The sequence below is a fragment of the Eptesicus fuscus genome, chromosome 10 (genome assembly GCF_027574615.1).
Source record: "Eptesicus fuscus isolate TK198812 chromosome 10, DD_ASM_mEF_20220401, whole genome shotgun sequence".
NCBI lineage: Eukaryota > Metazoa > Chordata > Mammalia > Chiroptera > Vespertilionidae > Eptesicus > Eptesicus fuscus.
This window is the reverse complement of record NC_072482.1, coordinates 11,986,434-12,007,042: the sequence shown is the minus strand read 5'-3', so window position 1 is coordinate 12,007,042 and position 20,609 is coordinate 11,986,434. Positions and strand designations below refer to the sequence as shown.

Below are 20,609 nucleotides of genomic sequence, written 5' to 3'. Positions count from 1 at the left end.
CTAGCAACTATTTGAAGTAGGAAACTATTATTATCATCTGTAGTTGATATATGAGAAAACTGAGGCTCGGAGAGGGGAAGTAACTTGCCCAAGTCACTCAGCTAAATGGGAAACCTGGGCCTACATCCCAGATCTCCTAATTATAAGCCCAGGGTTTTCCATTACACTGAATGGTATATGTGAAAGCACTTGAGGGAAACAAAGCTTAGAGAACTGCACAAATGGAAGAACTTTTTATTACAGCAAAACCCAGTTACAAGCCTTTTAGTTGGAGCTCAATTATGGTAGATGTTAATAACCAGACACTTTCTGTTTACAACACCTTTTGGCTTGTGGTATGGATGAAGGTCTGAAATACTAGGGTAACCTAAGAAAATGAAGACTTGGGAATGTCCGGGGGACAGTGGTGCACAGGATGGCTGACGGACAAAAATGCCCATTGGTGTGGGGAAGGCAGGATTAAGACCACAACTACAAGGCTACTGCAGTAAGGAAAAGGGATTTTGTAACATTTTGAAAGATACAGAACTAGGAACACAAATCAACCATTAATCTTCCACCCAGAGATAACAGCTGTCAATGTATTTTTTTTCCAAGCGCGTGTTTATGTTTGCCTCTAAAAAACAAGAACCACACAGGACAAAAAACGATTTGTAGAGGAAAACACTGCAGGACCTTGGTAACTACCTACAAATGGGCTGACGGAACCTCACCAAGACCGGGTACCGGGAGGGAAGCCGGCTGGATTCCCAGTCGCGCCCTTTAAAAAGCATGGAATTCTATCTCTATGGTCCTTCCGGTGCCGGAACAGAGGGTATACTCTCTCCTTTTGCGGAACTCTATGGTCGAGGACGCCCTGTGACCCCGGAAGCGATCCTGGGACGCCGACGGCAAGATGGCGGCGCGAGCAGCGCTCGGGGCCTTGTGCCGGCGTCTCTGGCAGGCAGGTACCGGGCAGGCTGGGGGAACTAGGCGGGCACACAGGGACAGCTGCCCCTGAGTCTGTCTGACAGCCGTCGTTCTGGCCACCAGGAGCCTTCCGCGATTTTATTCCGCATCTCGGCTCGTTTGCAGGACGGTGGCCAGAAAGGGGTTGGTTTTATCTCGAATTCTTGCATGGGATAAAACAGAAGTCAGGGCAAAGGCAGGAATGAAAAGAATGACAGAACTGGAAAGGATGTTGAACATCATACATCCCAATCTCCCCTCCCCCCCCCCTTATGTTTGCAAAATAAACCGAGGCTCAGAAGACAAGAAACTCGCCTGGAGAAAATTAGGGGCTGAGATCTCAGATTCTCCCCACAAACTAAACTGAGACGCTCTCCTCCGGTCCAGGGGCTCTGAGATTTAGGTCCGCGTCACTCAAGTCGGAGGTGGGGGTGAAATAGCCTCTGCGAGGTCCTTTGGAGAAGCAGAAGCTTAAGCAGCGGGTCTCGGGGTTTGGGGCCTCAGCGCCCCTTTACACCCTAAAAATGGTCCGCTCCAGACAACTTGTTTTTGTGGGTCTTAGTTATCGATATTTAGCTTATTAGAAAATAAAACTGAGAATCCTAAAAGTGCTTCTGCCTGCCTTTAAAAATAACACCACTACACTCATTACCTGTTAACCTAATTAACATATTTATGACAATAATTAAACTTTCTAAAACATTTAGTGAGAATGAGACGACTGGCAGTGTTTTATGTTTTTCCAAATCTCATGAAGGTCTGGCTTAATAGAAGACAGCTGGAGTCCCGTATCTGCTTCTGCATTCATACCACACATCACTCAGCCTCAGGAAAAGTTCACGGTGAAAGGATGAGAGGGGAAAGGTGTCGCTTCAGTCTTGCAGGCCCCCTGAGGGTGTGCCAGGCTCCCCAGAGGTCCTCAGAGCACACTTTGAGAACCACTGTTCTTAAGACTGATGGTGTGAGAGGTTGAAATGTTGAACTACGACACTTACCCAGGCACCCTTTAACCTCCTCAAAAAGGAAACTTTAAGAACGTTTGAAGGTTAATTTTGGCTGTAACAGCACTTAGCCTCCAGCTCTTAGCAGCAGAGGTGTTCGCCGTGGCCGGGTAGCTCCGTTGGTGAGAGCTGGTCCCAGGGTTTCATTCAGTCCCACTCAGGGCGCCTGCAAGAACCAACCAGTGGATGCATAAATAAGTGGGACAGCCAGATACAGAGACAGTAAAGCATCAAACAGTCTGTCAAATTACAGGGGGAAAGTTAGGGAGAGGTGGGGGAGATAAGAGATCAATCAAAGGACTTGTATGCATGCATATAAGCATAACCAACGGATGCAAAACTCTGGGGGGTGAGGGCATATATGGGAGTGGGGTGGGGGGTGGCAATGGTAAGATATGTACACATATAATACCTTAATAAAAAAAATTGAAAAATAAAAAATAAATAAAAAATTAAATGTGAAAAAAAATAAAAATAAGTGGGACAGCAAAGAGATGTTACTCTCTCTCCTCCCATCCTCTCTGTCTCTAAAAGTCAATACGTTTAAACAATAAGTAAATAAAAGCAGAGATTTATACTGGGAGAATAGAAGTGGCAAGTGTAGAACTGAATTAGTGGGGTCACTGGCAGAAATGTGGGGAGGGAGTTGTCTATGTGATTATGTGTGAAGAATGGCACTTACCTCTTCCTACCTGGAATTGTACCTGATTTCCTCCTCTTTTTGTTTTTCCCTAATCCAAGGGAGAATATTAAATAAAGTTTATTTATATTAAATAAAATACTTAATTTGCTTCCATCTTGGGTGAAGAGGGGAAGGAGGACAATAAACTAAGAATAGGCTTTTTAACGTATTTAGATGACCTTCAGTTGTTATCATTAAACTTCACTTGTGCTAAACAGTTATTCGCATCTTCAGAGTAGTTTTAAGGATCCTAGCATGCTTCCAGTTTCTTGGGTTACACTTTTTAAATTAAATTTATTGGGGTGACATTGGTTAATAGGATCATGTAGGTTTCTGGTATGGCTTTCTATGTTACAAGATCTGTATTTAAATCTCAGGAAAGCTTAAAGGAAAAACAGATGGCAAATTAAATATATATAGTACCTTGTTTCCCACAACTAGAAGTTTTGATCCACTAGGGGGAGCTGACAGTAAAGGACTTGGGAAAGCTGGATTGTTGAGTTTTGAGGCACAGTAATGGTGTAAAATGGATGTAAGTTTCAGTGTATATTTCTGTTTATAAGCTAGTTGTCCCAGCCAAGCCAAGAAATACATATGCTGGAAAAGATGTATAAAAACTTCAAAAGAAGTGTACTTCAGAATTCTTATTTCAACTCTTAATAACTTAAATTATAAAGACATTTTTGTTCAAAAGTATTGAGGCAAATAAGTATTATATTGAATTACATTTAATCTGTAAAAAATAATGGGGGAATTAAGCCACATTTTTTTCTTTGATGTCCACAAATTTAATTTATAGCTGTTATTTTAATGTGAGAATTACTTGTATTAAAAATTTATTCTAAACTTGAAAATATATAGATTCTCTAGTATTTTGAGAGTCCCTTTTGATTATCAATGCTACTATTGTCTTGTTTTTTTAAAAATAAGATCTAATTTGGCATTTTAGTTACCCAGTATCTTCATTGGAAATAATGAGATAGCTCTTTATTTGAAACATCTTTTGATTTTTTTAGTGGAAACTGTGAATGGTTTGGCGATTGACTTTAATTCTAACATGTGCCCTTTTTTTTTTTTAAGGGTTCGAGGGATTTTTCTGTAAACAGTTCTAAGAGCGGTACACCCCAAAATGGTGCCTTTCTTCTGTAAGTATGTAGTTAGATGAGCTTCACTGAACAAGGAAATGGGCTCCTGTGGTATTTTACTTAGTTTCTCTTTTTTCCCTCCACACAGCAGTTCCAGTATGAAGTGGGTACAGTTTTCAAACCTACATGTTGATGTTCCCAAGGACTTAACCAAGCCTGCGGTATGTACTCCCTACATCTTGGCATAGGGAGCTACATTAGCTATTTCTTTTCCTTATTTCATTTGGGGTTGTTTCCCAAATGCTTTATGACTAAAAATTTTTGTTCTGGAGTACTGGCAATTGCATAGTGTGCCTGAGTAGAGTATTCTCTGATGTCCCTGGTGCTCATGTTCTCTTTCAGGGTATCTAGGCAAGTTCTAAAAGAATAAATTATTTACCCCACATAACTGTGGGAGTGAGCAGTCTTTTGCTTGTAACTCAGAATAATGTGAAGAATTGTCATAATTAATGATGCAGGATACGTGATATGTTCAAGGAAAATTTGTTTCCTGTAGCTGTCAAGTCTTTGTTCTCATTTTAAGACAGTGAGCCAGGGCCTTGACAGTGAGAAAGAGCAGTAATACAAGTAAAATCCAGAAGTAGTTGTATGGCCTTGTTTCATTTTAGTAAAAGCTATGATTCCTTCAATCCAGTTTTTGTGTTATTTGTAATTTTTTGAAATCCTTATAGAGTCCCATTTTTTCCAGTTCCACCCCTCAAATAACCCTTTGTAACAGTTTAGTATGAATCTTTTTAGACCTTAATCTGTACGTAACCATTATATCTAGGCACGTGTGCACCAAAGTAGAATTGTGTTATATATAATGTACTCGGTTTCATTTTTTTCACTTAGTAGATACTGGATATATTTCCATGACAATACATACATACCTCAGGTCTGCAACTCCTGCCTGCCTGGCCCAGGCTGTAAGGAGAGGTGACAGGTGGTCACAATGACCGGCTGTGCCCCTGATAAGTGAGACAGCTACTACTTACTTACTCTAGCCACTTGTTGCCAGGATGCCAGATTATCTAAATTTTCCAAGCTAAACTGAAATCTAAATTGTTATGTGAAATCTCCTGAATTTTAGTATTTTTAACAGATTCAAAACCTTGTAGGGAGCCCTGGCCAGATAGCTTAGTTGGTTAGAGTGTCATCCCAATACGCCAAGGTATGTATGGTTCAATCCACATACAGGAATCACCTAATGAATCCATAAATAAGTGGAACAACAAATCAGTCTCTCTCTCTCTCTCTCTCTGTCTCTCTCTCTCTCTCTAAAAAAAATTAACTAATTAATTACTTAATTTAAAAAAAAAATCTATAGGAACCAATTAGAATACATCTTAGGGCTATATTCCCCCTTCCCTTGTCCCCCAACTTTTGCCATAGGATATCAGTATATTCTCTTCTTCCAACAACCCTATTTGGGGTAATTGAGAGTGAATGTCTAGCTTCCTGGTTATGTAAGTAGATCTCCTTTCAGGGGCGAAGAAATTAACCCTGAATCATTGGATTAGTGTATAAATTACTGGTTTAATGGATGAATGAAGTGGAAGGTAATTCACCTCTTGGAAGAAAGAAACATCAGACCCATTATTTCTAAGATTTTAAGTATTAGGGCGGAAGAGTTAGAAGTATGTGTACAGTCAGTATCATAACATTTTAATTAGAAATGAGTAATTTTTCTATTATGGCAGGCAAAACCATGAATAAAGCCTAATAAAGAATATGGCCCTACCCCGGCTGGTTTGGCTCAGAGGTTGAGTGTTGACCTATGAACCCAGAGGTTGTGGTTCGATTCCAATCAGGACACATGCCTGGGTTGCAACCTCAATCCCCAGTGGGAGGTGTGCAGGAGGCAGCCGATCAGTGATTCTCATCATTGATGTTTCTCTCTCCCTCTCCCTTCCTCTCTGAAATCAGTAAAAATAAATTTTTAAAAAGAATATGGCCCTGGCCCATGTAGCTCAGTTGGTTGAGCATTGTCCCATGCACGGAGAGGTTGCTGGTTCTATTCCCAGTCAGGGCACATGCCCGGGTCATGGGCTCAGTCCCCAGTAGGGGGTGTGCAGGAAGCAGCTGATCAATGTTTCTCTTATTGACCTTGTCCTCTCCCTTCCTCTAATCTCTAAAATTAATAAAAAGACATTTTTAAAATAAAGAATATGAATGGGCCCTTGCAGGGTGGCTAAGATTGTTGAAGCATTGTCCCTTACACTAAAAGGTTGTGGGTTCAATTCCAGGTCAGGGGATTACCTAGTTTACAGGTTTTGATCCCCAGTTGGGGCATGTACAGGAGGCAACCGATTGATCTTTCTCTCTCACATCAATGTTTGTCTCTCTGTCTCTCTCTCTCTAAAATCAATAAACATATCCTCAGGTGAGGATAAAAAAAAGGAATATGAATAGTAATTACCTTTATATAACAACTAGAGGCCTCATGCACGAAAATTCATGCACCTGGGGGGGAGAAGGGTCCCTCAGCCTGGCCTGCGCCCTCTCACAGTCCAGGAGCCCTCAGGAGATGTCCTACCTAGCCACAGTTTGGCCTCCCGCTGTGGGAGGAGACCAGGCAGGCTGATCAGGGGTCGCTGCCTGCTGGTGAGCGGCCAGCCCCGCCTCCCCCATCGCCCCTCCACAGCTGGCCGCTACCGCACCTTGGCTGGCCTGGTGCTGCCTGCTCTCTGGCCCCGCCCCCTGCCAATGGGTCAGTATGACATTTGGTCGATTTGCATATTATGCTTTTATTATATAGGATGTTTTATCATTTATAAACACTTTAATCTGTTTTCTTATCCTATATAATAAAAAGCTAATATGCAAATTGACCAAACAGCCAATCCATGATTCTCTCATCATTGATGTTTTTCTTTCTCTCCCCCCTCCCTCTCCCTCTCCCTTGCTTTCCAAAATCAATAAAAGATATATGTGTATATATATATATATATATATATATATGGTACATATATATCCTATGCAATAAAGAGGTAATATGCAAATTGACCCTCAGGCCCTCACAAGATGGCTGCCTACGACCAGGCCCGCAGGGGGTTTAGTAAGGGATGACCAAATGACTGAATAAGCAGGCTGCATGGGATGACCAGACCAGCAGGTGGGGTGGGCAGTTAGGAGCAACCAGGTTGGCAGGGAGGGGGGAGTTGGGGACAACCTGGCCGGCAGCAGGGGACAGTTAGGGGCAACCAGGCAGGCAGGCAGGTGAGCAATTAGGAGCCAGCAGTCCAGGATTTTGAGAGGGATGTCCGACTGCCGGTTTAGGCCCGATCCCCGGGATCAGGCCTAAACCGGCAGTCGGATATCCCCCAAGGGGTCCCGGATTGGAGAGGGTGCAGGCTGGGCTGAGGGGACCCCCCCACACACTCCCCGTGCACGAATTTTATGCACCAGGCCTCTAGTCCTATATAATAAAAGGCTAGTATGCAAATTGACCAAACGGTGGAACAACCGGTCGCTATGACATGCACTGACCACCAAGGGGAAGACACTCAACGCAGGAGCTGCCCCCTGGTGGTCAGTGCACTCCCACAAGGGGAGCGCCGCTCAGCCAGAAGCCCGGCTCATAGCTGGCAAGTGCAGGTGCGGTGGTGGTAGCGAGCCTCTCCTGCCTCCACAGCAGCGCTAAGGACATTCCCCGAGGGCTCCTGGACTGCAAGAGGGCACAGGCCGGGCTGAGGGACCCCCCTGAGTGCACGAATCTCGTGCACCAGGCCTCTGGTTCTCTAATGAAATGCTGTGAGCTGTAGCATCAGTATGCTGTTTTATATATGAGAAAACTAAAGTGCAGTGAGATTATGTGACTTGCCCATTGCCATTTAGCTGGAAGTAGCAGTTTAATTCTCAATCCAGGTCTTCTGACCAGGCTACTTTTGTTAACAGACCCCAAAATCCTTTCCCATTGTGAATTTGGGGCTCAATAACTCTTAAGTGAGAAGGTTCCATTAGTGATTTTGTTGCCTTGAAAGTCCCTTTGATTCAAACTGCATTTTAACAGATTCTAAGGGTCATTGTGCAGATCTGAATGTGATAGTAATTAGATACTTAAGCTTATAGTGTTAAAATGTTACATAGCATTTTTCTCCCCATTTATTACTAAACTCTGAAGTTGCTCAATTGAGTGAGGATAATATGTTAAATATTTTAGTTGTAAATATTAGAGGAACCACAAATGAAACTTTTCTTTTTTATTTCAAAATTGTAGATAACTATTTCTGATGAACCAGACACATTGTATAAGCGCCTGTCTGTTTTAGTAAAAGGCCATGATAAGGCTGTGTTGGACAGTTATGAATATTTTGCCGTGCTTGCTGCTAAAGAACTTGGTATCTCTATTGAAGTGTAAGTATAATCTTTCCTAATCTGACCTGTCAGTTGTTGTAACATGGTCAGCCAGAAAATGGTGCTGATTCCAGCCAAGTCTGAGCTCTTAAAATGGGATAGAACTCAAGATAGGTAGGGTGTAGCTTTGTCCTGTTATCCTAAGCAGGATCATCCCTCCCGTCTTCTAGAATGTTTAAATACTAGAATGAGTGAACCAGGAAAATGAAGGAAATCTTTTCTCTACCGATTTCATAGACAGGAGATCCAATTTGTATTTCTCAGAGCAACAGATCCTTATGTCTGGGATCTCCATGGGGCAGAGAGGCAGTTAGGTGGGCAAGCAATCCTTTTATAGACCCTTTGATTTTATGATCTTTGGCTAATATATTCATTGTCTCAAAACTGCCCTGAGAAACACCAGTCACTCAGTAATTTCATGTCTGAGCAAGGTAAGCGTTATGTGGCCCTGAAGTCACTGCAGGGTCAAGTGTAACTACCTCCTTTGTCTTGTCACCTGCTCCTGATGTAGAACAAGGCCCATTTGTGGCTTTGCCAGCCCGCCTCTTTACAAAACACAATGAATCCACGTTTTCCATAACAGACTATAGTTTTATGATTATGGATCATCTGTAAATTTTCCTAAAATAGCACAGCAGACATTACAACTGTGTGCGTCACACTGGTGTTACTTTTCACAGTTCATATATTTGGTCCAAGGCTGTAAAAGCTGGGTGTGTGTGTGTGAGAGGGTGCGTGTGCTTGCATGCCAAGGCTCAATTTTGGGGCTGTGGAAAAAAATGTTTGTGTTGCTGTCCAAGGTGTTTATTTTGGCCTGAGCTTTATGACATCGGTTGTTAAGCATAGATGACAGAACTGACAAGTAGATGTCTGTAAATGGTAGTTAATGCCTGTAATTGAGCATGAACCTAACCTACAAAATTGTGGGATCGTGCTTTGATATCACTGACTAAGGTTTTATCATCACTTAGCTTGAGCATGTTGTTTTGCCCATTAATTTTCAGACATGAACCTCCAAGAAAAATAGAGCGATTTACTCTTCTCAAATCAGTGCATATTTTCAAGAAGCACAGAGTTCAGTATGAAATGAGAACACTTTACAGATGCTTAGAGGTGAGTTTATTTCAGATATTCAGGTATTTTTGAAATGCCCACATTTCATATTAGCATAACTTTCCTTTCACATTGGCTGACTTCCTTTTAGTCAGCTTATGCTAATGGTTGCAGAGAAGGTAAAAGGACCTCTTGTGTTTATGCGAGCAACAGACAGGAAAATCAAACTCAAATAAAGCCATCATTTAGAATAGTTCTACTTCAGCTCAATAATGCAGATGATGCTAATTTTTTAAAAATTTGATTACCCCTAGAACAATTTGTATTTCTCAGAGCAACAAATCAAACCATACAAGCATTACTTTTTGTTTGTTAATCCTCACCTGAGGATATTCTTTCCATTGATTTTTAGAGAGAGGGGAAAGGAGGCAGAGAGACAGAGAGAAACATCGATTGGTTGCCTCATGCAGGCCTGCAATGGATTGGCCTGCAAAGGAAGTACATGACTTTGACTGGAATCGAACTCGTGACCCTTCAGTCCATGGGCCAACACTCTGAGCACTGAACCAAACCGGCTAGGGAGCTGACTAATTATTTTTTAAAATATATTTTTATTGATTTCAGAGAGGAAGGGAGAAGAAGAGAGAGATAGAAACATAAATGATGAGAGAGAATCATTTATCAGCCACCCACCTCCTGCATGCCCCCCACCAGGGATCGAGCCCGCAACCCGGGCATGTGTCCTTGACCAGAATCAAACCCGGGACCCTTCAGTCCCCACAGGCTGACGCTCTCTCTATCCACTTAGCCAAACCAGCTAGGACAGCTGACTAATTTTTATACAATAAGATAGCATTGGAATAATTTTGCTTGCTTTTCAAAAATTCTAGTTAAATTTTCACACAGTTCTAATAATTCTTTCCACATGCTTCCTGGATTTCCCATGTCTGTGATGGGCAGCATTACGATTTTTCATTCACCTTATTCATTTCTGCATCCACTAGGGTTGACATAGTCTTGTGGCTAAGAAGTGCATGGATTCTGGAGTCAGATATCCAGGTCCTAGTCCTGGCACTTACTAGCTGTATGCCTTGGGCCTCAATTCTTTGACCTACAAAATGGGAATAATAATGGTACCCATCTCCTAGGTCAGTGTGAGGATTAAATGAGTATTTATCTGAAACACTGTAAATACTTCGTCACATAGTAAGTGATTTATAAATGTTATTAAAACAACTGTTTGTGCATCTTTTCCATTGGAAGCGCTGTACTAGACATTGAGGATACAAATATTAAGATGTAGTTCCACCCTTAAATGGAAAAAAAAACACCAAAATTGTATGCACCCATGTCCAACAGAAACAATCCAGCATGGGGCATGCAGAAAATCTCATACTGACTCTTATAATCTAGTCTTTGTTTCCTGTTGTGTTTTGTCTGAACTAGTCTTGTGAAACTCTGCGGTACCGTGCTTGCCAGCTGGGTTCCATGGACATCTGGGAGGAGGGTGCTTCAGGGCCGTGCTCTCCCCATTCAGTTCCACCAGAGGATCTACAGGGTTTTTAAAATTGGGGTTCTGTGTAAGAGTCCCTAGAGGAAGAAAAGGTCCTACCACTTTACCAATAACACTTTAAAATTTCTACTCTAACAGCAGAGTATGAACCAATGTCATGTTTGAAATTTCAGCTAAAACATCTAACTGGAAGTACAGCAGACGTCTACTTGGAATACATTCAGCGAAACTTACCTGAAGGAGTTGCCATGGAAGTTACAAAGGTATTACTTTAATTTCTACCTCTTTTGGGGGGTAGTGTGTGTTGGGTCACAATCTTCCCGGGAGCTTCCCAGGTGTAATCTGAAACCACCCCTGGATGCGGAGGGCAAGGAGAGACCGCAGAGAGGCAGACCACTCCAAATGGTAGGTGGCAGGTTTAATAAGCAAGAGAACTTAGACTGTGTGCTTTCTGAACACACCTGCCAAATCTTAAAAGTTATAGAGGCCCACCTTAGGTCATTCACGTACCCAGGAGACCTTAACTGGGTCAGTCATGTACCCAGTCCAGATAGTCTCAATACCACATTTCTATCTCAAACCTGTATCCTTGGAGCAGGTTCTGGGAGCAGGGAAAGCAGCAGAACGCACATTCTAAAACACAGGGGAGGAGGCAAGGAGCCTTTGATTGCCCGGGTTCAGCTCACAGGTCAAACAGGCAGTCATGCCTTTTTGATGACATTCCCCAACAATCTGTATTGCTTTAATACACTAGAGGACCGGTGCATGACATTTGTGCACTGGCATGGGGGGTGTCCCTCAGCCTGGCCTGTGTGCTTTTGCAGTCTGGGAGCCCTTAGGGCAGGCATCCTCAAACTACGGCCCGCTGGCCACATGCGGGTGTTTTTGCCGTTTTGTTTTTTTACTTCAAAATAAGATATGTGCAGTGTGCATAGGAATTTGTTCATAGTTTTTTTTAAACTATAGTACTGCCCTCCAACGGTCTGAGGGACAGTGAACTGGCCCCCTGTTTAAAAAGTTTGAGGACCCCTGCCTTAGGGGATGTCTGACTGATATCCCCGAGGAGCGGGCCTAAGCCATCAGTCAGACATCCTTCGTGCAAAGGCAGGAGAGGCTCCTGCCACCACCGCTGCGCTTGCCAGCTGTCAGCCCAACTTGTGGCTGGCTGAGCGATGCTCCTCCTGTGGGAGCACACTGACCACCGGGAGGCAGCTCCTGCATTGAGGGTCTGCCCCTGGTGGTCAGTGCGCATTATAGCAACCAGTCATTCCACCATTTGGTCAATTTGCATATTACCCTTTTATTATATAGGATTGCAGCCTGGTACTGGCCCACTGAGTAGAGGGGAGGGCCTGTGGCAGACCTGGAGGCAGGATTGCCAAGGTGGTTGGGGTCTCCACCTCCCTGTGCAGTTCAACCAAATAATCCTACACTGTAGCCACATCATCCCCAGCCGCCTCCAAAGACTCCCTCCCTCCCAGGAGTTGTCCAGACATGGGGTGGCAGTCCCTAGAGATCACTGAGGATCAACTAGATTATATGTATCAGAGTTTATATGCCATCAAGTTTTCTTCTCTCTGTTTTCACAGCCTACAAAAAGATGAGAGGGGTATTGCGGGGGGTGGGGAGGAGCAAGTAGGGCTGGGAGGTAAAAGAAGCCAAGAGGATTTAAGGGAACAAAACTAATCTATTTTGTGGCCAAAGAGTTCAGTTAAGTCCACATTATATTATAGTTCTATTTTTCTTTTTTTAGACAAAATTAGAACGGTTACCAGAACACATCAAGGAGCCAATCTGGGAAAAGATACCAGAGGAAAAAGAAGAAAGCAAGTCATAAAGTCTCAGAGACTAGTTGTGTGGGCTTCTGAATGAGGGAGGGCCAGCCACGTGGGCTGAAGTGGAGAGTGCTGCCAGTTGAGACGGTTCTCTATTGAGTCCACATGTCCTGATCATGGGCAGCAGGGGATGGAGCATTAAGGATTCAATGGACTATAGTGAAAGAGCCACTTTATCTGTCCTTTTATACATGTCATCATTTCAGTTCTGATTTTACCAAATGTGAGTAAACCATTTTGACCACTATGCACCAAAAGAGTCTATTTATATTTTATTCTGCTATTATTCAATTATTAGTTTCTACTAATTTTAATTTACATCATATCATTCATCTGAAAGTGAATATTTGAAATATTGCTCACGTACATTTTTTTCTTTTGAAATTCCTAGAAGGAACCTTTGGTTAATTTGATTAATTTAACACTGAGCAATTGAAGTTTTTGATACTCTAAAACAGGCCAGCATAGAGTTGTTTGTTCGGGGGTGATGACCTACAAATTTGACCTCATTTAACCTTTTGCACTCGGATGTCGAGTGTGACTCGACATGGTTAGCATTAGAATAAAGGAATCGAGAAAAAAGCAAGCGAGTGCAAAGGGTTAAGCATTCCATTCTTGAAAATGAATATACTTTGCAGCAGACCAAGCACACTTGAGGCATACACTGCACCTTCTAGTGGCCCAGACCCTGCAGGGCTGCCTACTAGTAAAAGGGTCACTGTAATGGAATTTAAGCTCTCAAGATATTACCACTGTATCGTTTCTCCCATCCTGTGATTCATTCATTCAACAGGCTCTTATTTTGTTAACTTACCAAAAATTGAATAGAAATAACGGCTTTTGAAAATTGTGCAAGGCACAAACTATTTTCCTCATTAAGTTCCTCGCTGATAAGAAGGCCTCTCTCCCAAGCATCCCTGGGTCCGGGTGAGACCATGTGTCCCTAGATCCGAGTGAGGCCTCGTGAACCCAGGCCCGGGTGAGGCCACGTGCCCCTGGGTCTGGGAGAGGCCAAGCGTCCCTGGGTCCAGGTGAGACCATGCGTCCCTGGATCCGGATGAGGCCTCGTGCACCTAGGCCCGGGTGAGTCCAAGTGGCCCTGGGTCTGGGAGAGGCCAAGCGTCCCTGGGTCCGGGAGAGACCATGTGTCCCTGGATCCAGGTGAGGCCTTGTGCAACTAAGCCCGGGTGAGGCCACGTGCCCCTGGGTCTGGGAGAGGCCAAGCGTCCTTGGGTACGGGTGAAGCCAGATCCTGGGTCCGGGTGAGGCCGTGCGCCCCTGGATCCATCCGGGTGAGGCTGGGTCCCAGGCCCGGGTGAGACCACGCGCCCCTTGGGTATGGGTGAGGCCACGTGCCCCTTAGTCCAGGTGACGCCGTCCCCCTGGGATCGGCCGAGACCAAACCAGAGGGAGTCAGACCTCCAATACCACCATTTGTCCACCATCCAGAGCTGAGGGGTCAGTGCTGACATGTACACATAAGGAACTACTGGACATCGAAATTGGGTCTCAAAAGAACTGTTGGTCCAGGGGGAAGCTCGCTACAGATTGATTCATTTGCCTGTCAGCATAAATATTATTGCTCGTCGCACATTCAGTTCTTATTAGTATATATCTAGTGACATTTGATCTCGTTCATCTAGAGGAAATGAGGAACAACATAGACTGAGGAACAAGAACAGAACCAGAAGCAAGGAGGCATCGATCGGACTATCGGGCCTCAGAGGGAGGATAGGGGAGGGTAGGGGGAGGGTGGGGGGAGGGGGAGAGTTCAACCAAAGGACCTGTATGCATGCATATAAGCCTATCCAACGGTTAAGTTCAACAGGGGATTGGGGCATGCGTGGGGAGAGGGGTGGGATGGGAATGGGGGGATGAGGACAAATATGTGACACCTTAATCAATAAAGAAATTAAAAAAAAAAAAAAAAAAAAAAAAAATAAGAAGGCCTCTCTCTGTTGGTAAATGGCAGTCTTTTGTCTGGAGATGTCTACTTTTCCATGAAATTAAATAGTGCTTAAAGCCCTGAAAGAAGCAGGACTACGACGGGCTGAAACTGTTGCTGGATCAACCCCAAGGGAGTGATTCGTTTCCTTTTTATAGCAGAACCAGGGCTTCGTCTTTGTAGTTTTCTTCACATCTTTGGAGTAGTTATGTCTTCTCGGTTTTTCCCCTTGCACTGGAATTCCCGTTCTCTCTTCCTTACCTGCTATCAGGTGTCGGTGTTTTGAATGCATACTGCTTATGTGTCAGACTTACATTACTGTCATTAACATGAAAAGAATTACAGCCTTGTGGCCCCTGACCTCCTTCCCTTGGAGCTCAGTTGTTGACTCTGTCATTCACAAATGCCTAAAGCATGCTTATCTCAGGTATAAGCAGGTATAAGCCTCAGGATTAAGAACTAGTCAATAAAACAAGAGCAATAGAATGGTAATTATATCTAGCAAAGCAGCAATTTGTGACCCATTTGAACTTTAAATAATTCTTTAAAAATAAATATAGCTTTTTTGTATGTGTTTTTAGATAATATTAATCACTGTAGTATGGTAGGATGATTTATGCACACTCAGCTCCAGTGACTCACTGTGAGCTAAAGGGGTGCATCCGAGTCTGACTGTTTTCATTTTCAATTAACCCGTAAACCAGATTACTCAGGTTGGCACTTCAAATTACATATTAAAATCTTGTTTTAAGATAAATATGCAAATAAACTATACACGCGGCAAAACGTAGTGATACTTCTGTGACAAAAGTATTTGAGACCTACATCTTGATATAAACAAGGTAATTTCTTTATCCTGGTAGGCTGAGAAAGGGTTGTTGTTGTTTTAGTTGGGTCTCTCACGTAAAATGCATATTCTAAAACTTAGAATTAATGCCCAAGTCTCACTTTCTGTCCATAGTGGGGATGGTGGTGAGAGAAAATGGGACCTGATGGTAGAATGAACCAGAAGGCAGGTATGAAGTGAAATTATTGAGAGGTAGGAAGTGACATTATTGAGAGGTAGCCCAGAGTTCATTGTTGCTTCCTCTAATCTGAAATACATTTCCTTTTCATATTAAACAAAATAATATTATGGTCTGTTTGAAATTATTGATAGAACTCTACGAATTAGATTGTTTGGTGCCTAGTTTCAATACTGTCAAAGAATTACTTATATGTTCCTTATACAGACCACAGTAAATATATAAAGCAATTGTTTTAAAGAAGGAGTCTAGCCCTGGCTGGTTTGGCTCAGTGGATAGAGCGTTGGCCCGCAGACTGAAAGGTCCCAGGTTCGATTCTGGTTAAGGGCACATGCCCGGGTTGTGGGCTCGGTCCCCAGTGGGGGCATCCAGGAGGCGGCCAATCAATGGTTCTCTCTCATCATTGATGTTTCTATCTCTCTCTCCCTTCCTCTCTGAAGTCAATAAAAATATATTTAAAAAAAGAAAAAGAGGGAGTCTGATTTCTTAACATTTCTATTTGTCAGCTGCCATTCCTCCTTCCCTACATTTAGTTTTACTGCAACACTAATGAGTAGCAGAGTAGAGAAGACATGGACCTTGGAGTCAGACAGGTCTGCGTCAGATAAGGGTTAAAACCCACTAACTGCAATAAACTTGGGCGAGATAGTTAATCCTGTCAGAGCCTCAATTTACTCGTTAGTAAAATGTAGAAAATCATGCCTCCTCATTAAGGTAGGAGTATTTAATTAGGTAACTTATAGAATGCCTCACATTTCCGAGTAAATAATAGACATGGGTGAATAATAGTTATCACTAGATGGAGTGCAAATCCGATGGCACCCCAGATGCTTGTGCACTGCACGGGTTAGATACCAGCTGGAGAGGACCTGGTGTGTCCCAGGGAGGGTAGCTCTTGCCTTGGAAGGGCTGTGAGGGTTAATTTAGCTGAGAAAGCATGTAGTGTGCATTGTAATCACCGCCATGCGTTATGCAAAGCATTTTACATAGTCACCTGCAGATGTTCTCATTTAATCTTCATAACCCAACAGAGTGGTTACTGTTATTCCCCCCATTTTCCAGGACAGAACACCAAGTTCTGACTTCCCCATTCAGTATCCTTTCAGTTTACAGATAACGCTGAGGCAAAAAGGGTGAAACTGATTTGTATGAGTTCAGATTAGTGACAGGGACAGCCCCAGAACCTAATTGTTAAAGAGTAGGAGGTACTCAGAATATTCAACCTAAAATCCAGATTTATTTCCCCTTTCACATTGGCAAAATGTACTGATTTCCCCTAAATTTTACAAGTAAAATGATCAACTGGGAGTGGGGGGAATCTAAGGCATAAAAGATGTAAATGTGACCTGAATAAAGCTAAAAAGTATAATACACAGTGCGATTCCTGGTCCCTGTGGTGTCCAGGTCCACAGGGTGTGAGGGGCAGCACATGCGTTTAGGCTGATGAAGGAGGGAACCACTGGGTCACAAGAACCAGCATGGAGGTTATTTCCAGCAGGCTGGGGCCAGGCCCAGCGAGGGCTCAGCAGGCTAGGCTATGGCTCAAGCATTTCTTATACCTGGAGCCAAGCTTATGGCTGACTGTCTGTGAACCCCCGGGTTCTCTGCAAATCCCCGCTCAGTTCCTAACCCTGCCCTCCTTAAACCCTCACTATTATTACTCGATTTAAGCCGTCATTTCTCTCTGTGGAGTCCTAATCTTCTTTGAAATGATATATTTATACTTCAGCAGCTCAGCATATTAATGGGGCAGGTCATGGTCAACTGACCCACATGAAAAGCCATTTGAATTTTAGATTCTTTAGCCAGAGGCTAAATCAAGTTATATTTCATTCATACAATTTCTTAATGTGAACACACTGTCCTGTAATCACTCCTCAATTTTGCTTAAATATCCATAAATTCAAAGAGATGGTCGGGGGTGACACCATCTTCACACCGAGCCAGTTGAGCCAATGATGGGCATATGTCTTCGGGTGTGATGAGAGGGGAGAAAGGTTGAAATCCCTGAGCTAGATCTTCAAGGCTTCTTCTAGTTCTAAAGGCCCATTATCTTTCACATCAATAAAAATCTGCTAACCCAGGCACTCAAAGGAGTCTAGAGGAGTTGTCTTGCAAAATGAAGGACTAATAGCTCCCATTAATTCAGCACTAACTGTGTGTCATGCACTTTGCTCGGTTACTCAACAGGTGTTGGAGTTCTTTGTATGTGCCAAGCACTGTCCTAGGCATTGGGAATTCCGTGGTGTCTGGGGTGAAGTCCCCGTCCTCAAGCATCTTAGACACTATGGGGAAGACATAATAAAGAAGGAAAAAAAAAAGATAGTTTCAACTGCAGTTAAACACGAAGAAAATGAAGTAGGATAATGTCAGAATTCCTTGAGGAGGGGGGAAGGTCAAGGAGGCCACCATGTGAAGGCCTGAGGGGAGAGCAGTCCAAGCAGCAGGACCAGGCAGTGTTAGGACCCAGTGACTTGGTGTGTCTGCAGACAAGGACAGAGGAACATGACAACAGCAGGCAGGGGCAGATGCTGTGATGCATCACGGCTGTGGGGAGCAGTATGGTTTTTATTCTGAGTGCAAATGGGCAGCCATTGGAGGGTTTGGAGCGGGCGAGTGATAGGAACTGATTTATGCCTTGGAACACACTACTCTGGCTGCTGGGTATGGACTGTGAGGAGGGGGTTATCAAGAGGGGGCAGGAAGACTGGTTAGGACCTTCTGCAGTGGCCCAGGTGAGAGGATGTGGCCTGGACTGGAGTTGTGGTAATGGAGGTGATGAGAAGTGATTGATTCAGAATATAGTTTGGAGGTGGAGCTGATGGAATAACCTACTAACAGATCAAAATGAGACCTAAGATGTCAAGAATGACATCTAGGTTTTGGCCTAAGCAACTGGGTAAATGGTGATGCCATTACTGCAGTTGAGAAGGGATTTGGAAAGAAAACCAGTAGTTTGGCTTTGGCCTTGGCCTTGCTAAGTTTGCCGTCTGGGGATAGATGTCTAGTAGGCAGCTGAGTTCATGAATCTGAGTTCTGGAGAGAGTCCAGGCTGAATATGTAAATGTGGAAGCTATCAGCCTACAACTGGTTTGTAATGTTGGGGGTGAATGAGTTCATCTAGGGAGAATGTGGGTAGATGAGAAGGGTACCAAGAACAAGTCTGGGAAGCCCCAAGCACGTAGAGATTTGGTAAAATGGAGGCGATGAGCCATCAGTGAGGTTAGAGTGAAACCAGACAAGTGTGGGTCCTTGAAACCTGGAGTATTTGGAGGAAGAATACACTTGGTGAACCATGATGAATCTGCTGGCAAGTTGAGTAACAAAAGCAGGTCATTGGTGACCACTGTATAAGCCTTGTTCATGGAGTGATGGGGATGAGCATCTAATTGGAGTAAGTTGAGGGCATAAGAAAGATGAGGACACAAAACAGGTTTGAGAATGGTCAGTTATTTATTGCTACCCTAGAAAAATACCCAAGATTTAGTAGCTTAAAGCAAAGACAACATTTACTTTGCACACAAATCTGCAATTTGGTCAGGGCTCTGCGGGGACATTGTCTGCTCCATTTGGTATCAGCTGGGATGTCTGGAAGGCGAGGCCTGGAGTCATTCACTCACCCACAAGTCTGATGGTTGAGCATGGCTGTCAGCCGGAATCCCTGAATGTGTCTGAGCTTCCTGACAACATGGCGTCTGGGTTCTGAGCGCAAGTCCTGAGAGAGCCAGGCAGAGATGCTATCACCTTTGATGACCTAGCCTTGGAAGTCACATGGTATCGCTCTGAGGTAGCCACAGAGTGCCATCGGGTTGAAGGGAAGGAGAAGTAGACTGCCCCCTTGGTGGGAGGAACACGTGACACCAGATCTACTGCTGTGCCATTTTTGGAAAATAGATCTGCCACAAAGGGTTTTGTTGTAAGAGAAGCCAAAATTAGGACAGTGGATGGAGGGGATTGTGGGCAGGGCCAATAGATCCAGGGATCCAGAGTGCCTAGGGACCACAATATTTTAAATTACTTTTTAAGTACTTTAATTTCTTTCAAAATCAGAAGGATGAATTTAATATAGTCTGGACTGGACTGGATTATATTCATCTTCATACCAACGAGTGATAAAATATTTTAAATATTTACAAAATATTTATTTATTTCATATTTATCTTATGACCCATGAAGGTAAAGTGTGGGACCCTAAATGTGGCATCAGGGCCGGATTTTTGTTGTTTGACTTTGTTTTATTAATGGTGATCCTAAAGCATGTCTCCAGGTGGGAATGCTCCATTAGAGAAGGAAAAACAGGATGCCGAAGAGAAAGGAATTACATGGGGAGGAGTGCGGAGAGCTGAGCCCTGGAGGACCTGGCAGGCGGGAGGTGGGGAAGGGACGCTGCTTCCGCTGACCAGGAGGAGGCAGAGCGCGTGGTTCGGAGGCAGAGAGTGTGTCCGGTGGGAAGGTGAGGTGGTTGTCTGATGTGTCTAATTCTCTGAAACGAAGCGTGACAGGTCATCCGCTGAACGTGGGAGTGAGTGGAAGGTTTGAGGGTGGGAAGTGTTGTGGGATGGTCATCTCAGGGCGGGGAGGTGAAGCCGGCAGGGAGGGGTGAGCAGTTATTTGACGTGAGTGCAGCCAGCGTGATTTTATGATTGTTTCTGTGTTCAGCTCCTGGGGCAGGTGAGGTGTTAGCACAGTTGGTGGTTAGCTGTAGCCAGGGTCAGGTTTTGCCAAGTGAGCAGTTGGAGGGAGAGAGGGGTGCAAAGGTCAGGCTCGTGGCAAGGAAACATCAGGTGTGTCAGGCCGTGGATAAGGATAGGAGGAAAGTGGGATACGCTGTAAGCGAGGTGACAGATGTTTTAAAAAATACAAGATCAACAGGTTGCAAGTCTCAATATGGCTGGTGTCTTGTTGGGGCGCGGGTGTTAGGATACGTGAGCTGGAAGGAGAGGCGATGCTTCCGAACGTCTCGGAGCGGGGACAGAAGTGCCTGATAGCAAGGCCAGGAGCGGCTCCTAAACCGCGCATCGGAAGGACCTGGAGGGCTCACGAAAACAGATGGCTGGGCACCCTGAGTTCCTGATTCAGTAGGCGAGGTGGGGTCTGAGAATTTGCATGTCTAACAAGCCCCCA

General features: G+C 44.0%; 1 protein-coding gene across 1 annotated transcript; it reads left to right on the top strand.

The window, feature by feature from the left end:
- Positions 1–870: 870 nt before the first annotated feature.
- On the top strand, positions 871–12,764 carry MRPS10 (mitochondrial ribosomal protein S10). The gene is made up of 7 exons (XM_008158903.3): positions 871–943; positions 3,712–3,776; positions 3,865–3,937; positions 7,978–8,114; positions 9,119–9,227; positions 10,854–10,943; positions 12,434–12,764. Exons 1-7 carry the CDS (start codon positions 896–898, stop codon positions 12,515–12,517), a joined length of 606 nt encoding a protein of 201 aa, XP_008157125.2. The 5' UTR covers positions 871–895; the 3' UTR covers positions 12,518–12,764.
- Positions 12,765–20,609: the final 7,845 nt, after the last annotated feature.